The sequence below is a fragment of the Gobio gobio genome, assembly GCF_949357685.1.
Source record: "Gobio gobio genome assembly, chromosome: 22".
Lineage (NCBI taxonomy): Eukaryota > Metazoa > Chordata > Actinopteri > Cypriniformes > Gobionidae > Gobio > Gobio gobio.
Genome location: NC_137118.1, coordinates 33,827,440 through 33,840,896, shown reverse-complemented (window position 1 = coordinate 33,840,896; position 13,457 = coordinate 33,827,440). Strand labels below are relative to the sequence as shown.

The 13,457-nt window shown below is 36.6% G+C and overlaps 1 protein-coding gene across 1 annotated transcript; it reads left to right on the top strand.

Moving 5' to 3' along the window:
* Positions 1 to 4,364: 4,364 nt before the first annotated feature.
* On the top strand, positions 4,365 to 13,226 carry slc1a3b (solute carrier family 1 member 3b; the record flags this gene model as incomplete). Its single annotated transcript, XM_079805394.1, has 9 exons — positions 4,365 to 4,545; positions 4,793 to 4,930; positions 8,026 to 8,230; positions 8,323 to 8,365; positions 9,665 to 9,936; positions 11,797 to 12,030; positions 12,108 to 12,302; positions 12,402 to 12,536; positions 13,016 to 13,226. The coding sequence occupies 9 exons, from the start codon at positions 4,365 to 4,367 to the stop codon at positions 13,224 to 13,226; spliced, it is 1,614 nt and encodes a 537-aa protein (XP_079661520.1).
* Positions 13,227 to 13,457: the final 231 nt, after the last annotated feature.

Genomic DNA, 13,457 nt, shown 5'->3' with positions numbered 1-13,457 from the left:
TAACATTGTTTTGATTTTGATTTTGGAATTGATTCTGATTGGCTGTCAATTTTATCATTCATCAGCTGGGAAAAAAATGAATCCAGACAGACACGTCGGTGCGCACGCCATCTTGGAACGGTCAGCGTGTCGTCACTCACAGTAATCATCTATGCCACAACATTGTGCAGTTTCTGGTTGTGAAACCGCTGAGATTTAATTTCCCGATTTAATTGGTTAACCATTCACGGTGAGATTGTGTTTTTATATGTATTGTAGTGTTGTAGTCAAGACCTAATCAGAGACCAAGACCAATGTTTGTTGAGACCAAGACAAGACCAAGTCAGGACGAGACCGAGTCAAGACCAAGACCAGACCAGCACTCCTTAAATTCATAGAGATCCACATTACCACCTGAGAAATGACTTATAATAAATGACTTATAATAAATATAATTAGAATAAGACACTATGCTGTTACCAATCAAATTAAATCATTAACAACAAAATTCATCTTTGCGCTACAGAGGTGATACAGAAGATGCATCTGAATTGGTAAATTACAAATGCATAAATGTTGGATAATGTTTTTAAAAAATGTATAGAATGTTTGTTAAAGCAATATCATGTTTGCAGTCATGCTCAAATTTGTGAAAACAGCTCTCTTGCCCTTGTGATCACATGCTATAAATCCAGATCTCATACAATAACTTTTTTCAATTATATTTTGAATTTTGTGAGCATTTGTATTCATTTTTGGTGACATTTTTTGACACAATCCCTAATTAATTTTTGAATCGGCACAATAAATAAATAAATCAAATTAGAAATGTTATTGATTGCATCTGAAGCAGTAAGTTTTACATCCAGTTCCATTAATGATGTTATTAAATAAATAAGGCAATGCACTGGCAATTTAGTAATATCCCAGCAGTTGTGGTCTTGACCGTTCTTGAAACAAAATCCATGGTCCTCTTAGTCTGAGAATACAAATAGTACAAAGAGTACAATTGTGGTCGAGACCGAGACAAGACCAAGACCGTCAAAAATGGTCTTAAGTCCGGTCTTGAGTACTACAACACTAATGTATTTTAATATTACTTAAACTTATTACTTATTAATTAATATTACTATCTTAATATTACAGATTTGTATACTATTGTAACATTTTAATGTCACGTTTAATGTACTCGGCTTGTTGTATCGTGTTAAGTTTATCAAAATCATCTGCTGCAGTCTATTGCAGATATAGATATCCATGCGCAGTTGCAGACAGACATACATGCTGCGTTCCAGGCAACCCGTAACCTGTGTTTTTCCAACCGTCTACCCGTGAATGTGCACTGGAACGGCAGTCAAACCCGTGACTTCCCACCCGTGAACTCATACTAGATCGATGTACTCCCAGTTACGAGCTCTGACGTCACATAGCCCGCAAAACAACAATGGCAGGCCCAACGGATGCGGTGGGAATATACAAATAACGTAAAATAAAAGGTATAACAGCTTCTCTTGCCTTATGCGCCGTTTTTCTCCTCCGTTTCCCTCAAACAAGCAAGGAGTAAGCAGCTTTGGCGATAGAAATGATTGTAAATTAGCATAAGCCCCATACAGTCCGCCATGCTTAGTTTACATCTAGCTACCACAATATAGTGCTCAGGCTGTTTGGCGTGACTTTGCCTGGAACGCTACAAAGTCGTGACTCGTGGTTTGAAGTCATAACTCACGAGCTCAAAAACCTACCTGTATGCAGCAACAGTCTCGATTGTTCACGTGCCCGCTTTGACCGTTCCAATATGGCGGATGATTAACATAAACAGCCGCTAGATGAGGCATTGTTTCTCTGTGCCATTATTGTTATAGTTGTGGTGGTGTGTGGACTCTAGAATGAGTTTTAGAACTATATCTTTATCATTATTGTTTATAATTGTCGTCCTTGGTGTGTGAACGGGCCTTTAGTCTTGTCCTTTAAAGTTAGGCTACTGATGGTCAAGAGGAAATGTGCATGAAACAAGTGATATCAGATGTTTTGAGCAAGTTAAGATGTTTCATATGGACTGTGAACTTTAGACGCTGTGGCTCTATTTTACTCCATCCAAACTCTCAGACTCAACAAGTTCTAAGAACCCAGTGCACTCACCCAACTGCCCTGCTTACCCAAAAACTACGAGTCTTCAAATACTCTCCCTCAGAACTGTAAGCAGAAAGACTGAAAGCTTCTTTTGTGCTTCATCTCTTTTGTCTGCTGGGAAGAGAGAGAGAACGGGAGGGTGATCAGGAAGAGGGGGGTTACTAGTCTGGAAGTGTTTGGTCCAAATTACACATTCAAGGCGAGCACTGTTTATGATTATTCTCACAGGCCAGACAAAAGCAGAGACATTCCAAGAGCCCAATGAAGAGGACAAACTCATTCTGAGAAAGACAGAGACCTACATCATAACATCATTCGCATGCACTCCTCTGAACGCAACATGTAAAACCTTAATTTGCCTCTGGATCATTGAGCGGTCAAATAAAAATGCCATTATAAAATGGATAGTTGCACCCCTGGATGCTGATTGGCCGAAACAACATTCCGATTTCTGCTAAAATACTCAACATTGCAACCGTTAAGAAAGCTAAGATTAAAAAAAGAAAGAAATTAATACTTTTATGGATGCATTATGCATGAAAAGGATGCATTCAATTAATGTAACATGTATAATATGACAAAATTATAGTTTAAAAAAATGCTGTTCTTAACTATATTCATAAAAAAATCCTGAACACAATGTTTCAGGTTTCATCGATAATATTAATTTTCAACACTGAAATTTAAATAATAAGAAATTATTAGTAATGGCAGCTAAAAATACTTTGCCACCATAAGAATAAATTTAAGTTTTTAATTATATTAAAATATAGTTAATAATAAAATAAAATGGGTCCAAAAGGATTATGTTTGTCGACCAATTTTATATTTGTTGCAATTTGAGATAAAATAAATTAAAATAAGAAAATAAAATAAAATCAAAAATAATTTGTCACCTGCTTTTTGTGTGCACGACTAATAAAACCTTTAATTGGGTTAAATAACTGAATATGTAAATTACACAGGGTGACGTCAGCCAACAGGACGGGAATGGTTCACACTGAGGGAAGTTCTGTGTGTCAGGCCTGTGGGAGAGGTGAGTGTGTGAAACAACTCTCACCCGCAGGAAGTCCCATCACGAGTGTCATCTGAATAGCTCAAAGACCTGCCGAGTGTCAAGGGCTGCGGTGGGCGGTGTTTATTCTTCCACTTCTAACTGATTTACCGTATTCGTTCACAACCATTGAAATCCTCTCTCAGGATGAAAAGTGAAACACAATGTGAGTTTTGATTGCTTAGAGTTGAATGTCACAGAAACAGAACTTGGGTTTTAGAACTATGGAAGTGTTTGGTCCAAATTACACATTCACCTCATGTGTCTTTTAAAGGTAAGCCTGGAAAGCAGACAGCATTTGCTTCAAATTAGCATTGGAGTGATGTTGATTTGCTTTTGAAATAGATTTTTTTCTTTCCGTATGTTTCATGTGAGAAACAAGCAACGGCCCCTCCTGCCATTCCATCATGTACCACCACCCCTTTAAAGTGTCTTGAGCATCTCCTATTTGAAGTTAGCAGGCTCCTCCCCCTTTTGAGATCCTGAGTATCAGGAACTTCATACTGGTGGAAGGTTATTAAATTCCCAGCACAGACTGGCTCACTCAGGGCATCTCTCAGCACAAGAGCTCACTGGAAGCAGGTAAGCAGCTGTTCTTCTCCTCTCAGCTACTTGTAGCTATGGAGGATTTTATGCCCTGAGCAGCATTTGCCTGGAAAATAATTAGACAATAAGTTATCTTTGGCTAATATATTTAATGGAAATTGACATATATATTCTGTGTCATTTAAATGCACAGAGATATTCATGTGGTTCACCGTGAATTGATGAACAGCTGCAAGCTATAAGATAACTAAGGATCGAGGTCTTATGAATAATTTTTTTTATCTCTAAGATAAAAAAACCTTTCATTTACTTGAAATGTAATATTGCGTAACGCAGTGTACAAATGCAGTGTATATACATGCAATTATATATATATATATATATATATATATATATATATATATATATATATATATATATATATATATATATATATAGAAGGTTTTCATTTAGCCTACATGAAAATGAGGTGCATATCATATATTTAAATGTATTCTTTCCCATTTTGACTTGAGGATTTGGGATTTAGAACAGCGGGTGTCCTGGAGTTTGGTTCCTGGAGTTCATTCTCTCTTCTTTTTAGTGTAGGGTCTCTTTTGGGTCACCGGTTCAGCCCAGCTAGCTTGATCTCAGTGTGTTGAGTGACACTGCCAGCATGACCAAAACCACTGGGGAGAAGCCACGGTCGCGCAGTCGCGTGCAGCAGTTCCGTGAGAGAATTCAACTGCGTTCCCTAAAGGCAAGGAAGAAAGTCGAAGACATCAGTAAAGATGACGTGAAGAGCTTTCTGAGAAGAAATGCTTTTGTGCTGTTCACCGTTGGAGCCGTGGTCTTTGGTCAGTGCACCTGGTTTATTGAAATTACATTCATTCAAAGCATGAACGTTTGTTCTAACCATCTAAAGAAGCCATCTAACCTGAAGTTATAGTTTCTTGCACAAGGACAACCACTTCAGATCTTTAACCACCATACCATGCCACCAGTTTGCTGTCAATTTTAGAATACCTTTGACAATAGATGACTGACAGATATAGTTTTTTGACAGATCTGTGCATCTGAAATGTTTTTATATTCCTTATTCAGGTATCACGCTGGGATTTGCTCTGAGGCCATATAAGATGTCATACAGGGAAGTGAAGTATTTCTCCTTTCCTGGTGAACTATTGATGCGTATGCTGCAGATGCTAGTGCTTCCCCTTCTAATCTCAAGTTTGATTACAGGTATGATTTTTTTATTCTTTAGATTTTTTTTTCCAGCCAGACATGCAACAGGTTTTAAATCAAATGTTTCAGCGACAATATAAACTGAAAATTACCCCATGATTTACTCACCCTCAAGCCATACTACGTGTATATGACATTCTTCTTTCAGACGAATACAATCAGAGTTATATAAAAAAATGTCCTGGCTAATCCAAGCAGTATAATGGCAGTGAATGGCAGCCCAAAATTTGAAGCCCAAAAAGTGCATCCATCCATTATAAAATCGATGCATTTGTGTAAGAAAAATATCCACATGTTATAGAGTAAAATATCTAATATTCCGGAGGTCTGCCGGCAGCTTGATATTTTACTTTATAAAGTTTTAAATATTTTTCTTACACAAACCCATCAATTCACCTCAGAAGGCCTTTATTAACCCCCCGGAGCCGTGTGGATTACTTTTATAATGGATGGATGCACTTTTCGGGATTCAAATTTTGGGCTGCCATTCACTGCCATTATAATGCTTGGATTAGCATTATGAAAGAAGAATGTCATATACACATAGGATGGCTTGAGGGTGAGTAAATCATAGGGGATAATTTTAATATTTGAGTGAACTATCCCTTTAAGTTTAAGTTCAGTATACAAGTAAAAATGGGACGGTCCTAAGTATGATCCTCAGTAGCTTCTCATTGGGTCTGAGCTGATAGGACCCACCCATAAAAATGTCCCAGGCCCTGTGAATTTTACTGACAGACCTGGTGAAGGAAAAGGGCAAATCAGGAAAGAGAGGATATAGTAAAGCGAGTACATTAATAGAATGAGAATGTGAGAACTATGTGTATTCGGAATTGTGGGAGTGGGTGGACTTTTGAAGTAATTCTATAGGATGTGAAAGAGAAAAGGGATGAAAAGAGGCATGGAAAGGAAGGAAGTTAGTGTCCAATTAATGCCAACATAGAAAAAAAGCAGCTCAGTAGTTAAAGGGCCATGGAATTCAAGTCACTGTATATGTAAGAGAATTAGTGACAGAAAAAATGTTAAGGCCTGGTTTCACAAACAGGGCTTAAGTTAAGCCAGGATTAGGCCTTAGTTCAATTAGGATATGCAAGTAGCTTTTATAAACGTGCCTTAGAAAAAAACATTACTGGTGTGCACCTGGAGACAAAAAAATGACATTGATATATTTTAAGATAAGTCAGTGCAAGTTGCTTTCAGTTAAAACAGCTCAAACATGCATTTTATTATGGGATAGACTTAAGCCTTGTCTGTGAAACCGGAGGAAAGCTTATATAACAAGAAAAAAGTTTGCTATTGTTGCAGATGATTAAGTATATCTCTTGTCAAACCATCAAAATTGGCACCTTTTAGGAATGGGAAGAGATGTTACAGCTGAAACATGGCATTATGCTGGACTCTATTTTTTTGGTTTGTAGACAGTGACCTCTTTGTGCTTCTATTAAAAGTGGCAGTAAGATTGAGGCAGAGGTTGCAATGACAAGTTTCGAACATAATAATATAATAATAATAAATATATATAATAAATATAATAATAATAATAATAATAATAATAATAATAATAATAATAATAATAATAATTTATGTACTTTAATTTAAATAATAATAAAAAATTAATAATAATAATAATTTGATAATTTATTTGAAATAATAATGATAAAATGTTTGAATACTACTACTACTTCTAATAATAATAATAATAATAATAATAATAATAATTATTATTATTATTATTATCATTCAATTATTATTATTATTATTATTATTATTATTATTATTATTATTATTAAATGATTCAATTATTATGAATAATATTATTATTTAGGGTATTCTTTTATTTGGTAATTGTGCCACATCTGGGTGTAAGAGGGTGCCGTTTTATTTAGTCACTTGTAACTGCACAACATGAGTCATTTCTTTAGTTTGATACAAGTGCATTGGGAGACTGTTTGCTGTTGCCCTGGAGACATAGAGAGGGGTGCATGATTGCTGAAACACAGGCAGGTGGAGGAATTTCCCAGGCCTGTCCGAGACAGAGAGAGATGAGCGAATGCCATTTAAGAGTGAGAGAAGTATGGTCAAGAGAGACAGAGTGTGAACAGAGGAAATTGTGAACTGAGAGGCTAAACTTAAAAGGCCCTGGAGTTTGGGCCCCCAGGAGGATGAGAGGACTAAACAATGGCTGCTTTCTCATTCTGGTCTGGGGATCAGGACTGCAGAAAGGACAACATTTTAAACTTAATTTGTTTTGGCTCAAGTTGTTTTGATCTAAGTAAACTGGCTTCTACAAAGATTTCAATTAATCCTTAGGGCCCTATCATACACCCAGCACAATGTGGCACCAGGCGGGTTTTTTGCTAGTTTCAGCCCAACGCAGTTATCATTTTTACGTCCAGCGCCACGTTGTTTAAATAGCAAATGCATTTGCTCCCATTTGAGCGCCCATGGGTGTGCTGGTCTGAAAACGAGGTGTGTTCAAGCGCATTGTTGGCGCGTTGCTATTTTGAGGCAACTGAAAACGACTGCGCAATATTTTTTTTGTTAGTAATATAGGCAGGTCCACAACGTGCTTACACTCTGCTTATTACACACACAGGGACGCAGCTGCACACAAACATTATTAAACATTAAAAATAAAAGTATTCCTCTCTGGAGAAGTGGTCAGTTTTTTTGCTTGCAAATTCCGCCATGTAATAGCGACTCCGCCTTAGCGCAAGCGCAACTGGCTTTTAAAGGGAATGAGAGATGAGACTCTGGTTGGTTTATTGCACATTATGCCCAAAACACCCCATTACTCAAGAGAATAGGGACAACCCTTTTAGACCATGCGCCGGGCGCACTGACCATTTTTCCCGTTGTTAAACTAGCAAAAGTGGATTCAGCTAAATTAAGATTAAAACATGAATTTTTCATTATTCACCACCACCATTCTACATGTCTGTACAAATTCTGGTTGATTTTTTTCAAATCAAAATTTTGGTACTAGACCTGATTTTTTCAGGAGGGATGGTAGCTACAGGAAACCATGTATTTATTGAAATGTTATTTGGTTTCATATAAGAAAATGTTAAATTCGAATTCATTCTGTCTAGGCATGGCAGCACTGGACAGTCGTGCCTCTGGAAAGATGGGCATGCGTGCAGTCATATACTATATGACCACCACTTTCATCGCAGTGTTTATCGGCATCATTATGGTTCTGATTATCCACCCGGGCAAAGGCTCAAGAGAAGAATTCACCAAACAGCAGAAGATTGAGAAGGTCAGCCCAGCTGATGCTTTCCTGGACCTCATTAGGTAATGGGACAGGTGTAGCCAATCAGTTACTCCAAAATATGGATTTTAACCAATTATTTTATTCAACACATATGCTAAATTACTTTTTGCAGAAACATGTTTCCACCTAATCTGGTTCAAGCCTGCACTCAACAGGTAAGAATGTATTTCCCTTCATCCTATCAGTCCACATTCCTCATTTCTGTTTTAACATATACAATGATTATAAACAATTTTGAAATATTAGCTATTTGCATGATTATAAAATGAGCAATAGTTTTACAAAAAATGTTTTCTTGCATAAAATTACCTTTATCACAAAAAAAAATCATAAGTGTTCAAATTACATTTAAAATTTAATTTAAGTGAATACTTAAGAGATATATAATAAATATACAATAACATCAAAATAAAAATATAAAATATGATAACTGCAATAAAAATGTTGCTCCATATCGATTACACTGTCACACAATGTTGTTTCTAGGAAGAATATAAAATCAATTTTATATTTTATAAAAATAATTATCTAAATTATATTTATAAATAATTTATATAAATTATATAAATAGAAATAAAATATTTTAATGTAACTAAATTTTGAAATCTTGAAAAAAAAAAAAAAAAAAATCAAAGTTACTCATCAACGAATGTGAAACATATTTTTGATGGGTGAAAAAAATATATTGTGTGATGTATAATAGCTGACAGGACCAAAAATAAAAAGCTTTTTATTGGGTTATTATACGTTTTTTTCGTAATTATTAACCACTTTATTGCCAATTAGGCGTATTGCCAAAAATGTATAATTCTCATATTCATATAGATAGACTCTATAGATGTATAATATTGTGGGGTTTAAGATGTTCAGGAGACGGTTTGAGGCAAAGTTCTAATATGTTTCCCTGTTCAGCAGGAAATCAATTCATCATTAGACTTGATGAGGCATGATGACATCTCAAAGGACAGAAAGTAATAATTTATCACTCTTGGATCAAAAAGTTTTTTATCTGGGAGGCCTTGAATTTATAATCGTACCAATACTGCTTACAAGTCTGACCATGTTTAATTTTTCTTACTGCTGGCCCAAGCTAACTTGGCATGTAAGGAATAGTCATTTTCCATTTAGCATTTTGAGAGTCTGGCTTGATTTCGACCCATAGCTGTGCTTGAACCGACTTTGCCACAGTCGGATATAATGGGACAGAAATTGCCAGACAATGACACTGAAGAGCCTGACAGTGGCTTACAGTCTGTCCGGTCACACTCCACAGGGACACCCTGTAGTCAACCAGATCTTTAAAAAAAAAAACTCAATCATGGCTGTGGAAAGTTTCTAACAATTCAAATACCTAAATCAAAATAATATGCACAGGATTTTGTCATATGAAATTCTTAAATCGGATTGATTCTTGCTGATTTTTAAAACTAGTTCTTCTCTTTTACCTCCTGTAGTTCAAGACCCAATATGGCAAGAGGATCATTAAGGTGAAGATGCTCGTGAACGATTCGATATTCAACCTAACTAACGCCACCCAGGAGATTTCCCAAGAGGAAGTGATTCCTCTCCCAGGCTCCACCAACGGGGTTAACGCCCTCGGGCTGGTGGTGTTTTCAATGTGCTTTGGCTTGATCATTGGGAATATGAAGGAACAGGGACAGGCTGTCAGAGACTTCTTCGACTCCCTCAACGAAGCCATCATGCGACTTGTTGCTATTATTATGTGGTGAGTTATCCCAGACACAAACTTTTGAGGAAAAAAAAAAACTGCTTAATAAGTAAACTCATTCAAAAACTGTTAATAGGCCGGGTTTTCCAATATTCGTTCCTCATTTGTAACATATGAGTTAAACCTCAAGAGGGAGTATAACATTTTATCAAGTGTTTTTTTACATTAGATTTAACTTAGAATTCTGCCATGCTAATTTTTTCATCACATTTTTATCTCTTTAAAGGGTACATAACACACACAGTCTCATGTTAATCTTGAGTACCTATAGAGTAGTATTGCATCCTTCATATCTCCGAAGAGTCTTTAGTTTTATTATATTTATAAAAGACAAATACGCTGTACCGACGTTTTCCGAAAACAGCCGAACTTGTGGAGGCGTGCAGTGGGCGGAGCTAAAGAGTCACGAGCACACACAAACACAAACACACAATACATCTTGGCATTATCCCTGGATAACTTTTGTTTCACTATATGTTCGTGTTGTTGTCATTATATGCACTTACGCGCCAATTGCCAATGAAACACAGACATTTGATGCAGTTCCACTCACCGCCTGCGGTTTCGACTTATGACCGGGAACAAACAAACACACTTGCAGAACTCCGTTGCTCTGGAAAAACAAACTGCATCCACTGTTTCCTTAACGCTGGGTTATTTGGGAAGCTGAACATGGTTATCTTTCCCTCCGAACGAAGCTCGTTGATGGGCGCGCTCTTGCTCCCGCTCTGGCTGGGAGTCTGGTCCAAGAGAAGTGCCCATAAAAGGAATTCCGCCCTTTATGACGTTATACAGGGCCAAACGTTTCCGAAACTTATACGAACCCTGAAGAAATATATTTGGAACAGAAATACTCCGTCATACGTCAAACTCGTTTTTTGACATTTTGGCCATGTTTAGCATGAGAATCCAACTCTTTAACAGTGTAAAATAAGTTAAAGATTATAAGTTAAGATTAAAGATAATTATTCTTTCTTTAATTAATACTTTTATTTAGCAAAAACATTAAATTGATCAAAAGTGACAGTAACATTTTTTTACAAAAGATTTTTATTTTAAATAAGTGTATTCATCAAAGATATTAAAAATATTAAGCAGCACAACTGCTTTGAACATTGATCATAATAAGAAATGTTTCTTGAGCAGCAAATCAGCATATTAGAATGATTTCTGAAGGATCATGTGACACTGAAGTCTGGAGAAATTATATTGAAAATTCAGTTTTGCTTTCAAAGGAATAAATTAAATTTTGAAGTAGAAAACTTGTAATACTATTTCACATTTTTATTAAAGTTTTATTGATTAAAAAATGGGCCTTGGTGAGCATGAGCCATATTAACTATTATAATTTCAAATACATAATAAATATTTATTAGAATATATTGGTACCCATTTGTTTATTGGAGTAGTAATGTATTGGAAAGTGTAGCTTAATAGGAGGCCTAACAAAAATCAACCTCAAGAGTAACTTTCTGGCTTGTCATGTAAGTAACTTACAATAAGACATCCATCATAATTCATCACAGAAATGCCTCATAATAACTTTCACCTTACTGTAATTAGATGAATTTCCTCTTTGTCTGGACAGAAATGTGCCCTGTGCTCTCATTTTGTCTGACCCTTTTTAATGACCTCCTTTTTATCTGCATGTGTAACTCATTGACATTTTAGGAAACCTTATTAATAAGTGATGCTTCTGGATGCAGATCTGTCCCTGATCCCTTAATCCGTTTTCTTTCCACCATTATAGTTTGCTAGTTTAGTTTAAAATAAAACAGAAATAACAAATCCGAAACTTAGAATGAAATGGAGATAAATGAGTGCACCGTGTCTTTAAACGGCATATCCTGTTCCCAGGTATGCACCTATTGGTATCCTCTTTCTGATTGCTGGAAAAATCGTGGAGATGGATGACATCACTGAGATGGGCGGTCAACTTGGCATGTATACGATTACAGTGATAATCGGCCTCATGATACACGGCATTATCATCCTACCGACTTTGTACTTCGTCATCACGCGGAAAAACCCATTCATCTTCATCACGGGTTTGCTCCAGGCTCTCATCACGGCTCTCGGTACCTCTTCCAGGTAGGACCGACAACGTCAAGCTGCTGAAATCAGAAATATTGTGCTATCGTTTAACTTTTACGTTTTTCATCCCCCAGCTCTGCCACTCTTCCGGTTACCTTCAAATGCCTGGAGGAGAACAACAAAGTCGACAAACGCGTGACGCGATTCGTGCTGCCCGTTGGAGCCACGATCAACATGGATGGAACAGCACTGTATGAAGCCCTGGCAGCCATCTTTATCGCCCAGGTTAACAACATGGACATGAACTTTGGGCAGATCATAACCATTAGGTGGGTTATTTTAAAATATAAATAATTCATTAAGAAAAACGGATTGATACATGCATCACAAGTTTCTAAATATGATTGATTTTCTCTTTAATGATACAGCATCACAGCCACTGCGGCAAGTATCGGGGCGGCCGGAATCCCCCAGGCTGGTCTGGTCACAATGGTGATTGTGCTGACCTCTGTCGGACTCCCAACCGATGACATCACCCTCATCATCGCAGTTGATTGGTTTCTGTGAGTGACCGTTTAAAGAATCGTGATTTAAAAAGGGAATAACAATGCAAAAAAATATATTAATTAAGGTATTTCAAAATATTTTGCTATAAAATGACTGCATTTGGTGCTTTATCTTCCCTCATATTTGGGACTCCCTTCTTTTTTTTTCCACTATCAACCCAGGTGACACACTTTGAAATGTTCCCACGAGACTTGCTCCATTTTTTTTCATGCATTTCACGTAATTCAATTGGTTTTAACATAGAAACGTAATTAGGTTGGCCAAATTAATCATTCCAGATAGATCCCCTTTCCCACAAGTTACACAGCTAAAAGAGACTCTTTTTAAACTAGGATGAAAACTAAGCTGAAAGTAGGAAACTTTTTTGACAACTAATCAAGTATCGCTGGTATTTTACTGCCTCTGGGTGAAATATACAGATAAATAAATGGATTCCTCATTTCGTGGTTTACTCACTTTTCTGTCGCACTTACAGGGATCGACTGCGCACAACGACTAACGTCCTGGGAGATTCTATAGGAGCTGGAATTATAGAGTTTCTGTCCAAAGATGAGCTTCAGAGCGGTGATGTGGAATTGGGGAGCTCTGTGCTGGAGGAGAACGAAGTGAAGAAACCTTATCAGATGATCCCTCAGGAGAACGACTATGAGAACGAGAAATCACCAGACAGCGAGACAAAGATGTAGAGGCTGCATATTCAACGCCCAACCAAGGATTTTTTTGTGTGTTTGTGATATGTACAGTGGCCCCCCAAAAATATATGAACACTTAAGATGCACTTACAAATGTAAGAATTGAATTGCATTATATTAGAAAATATCAAACTAAATGCATTTATTTTAAAGAAGTATTGTACAAGCATGCTATTTAAGCAAAACAAAAAATATTTGGACACTACACTTGACTTCATACAATTA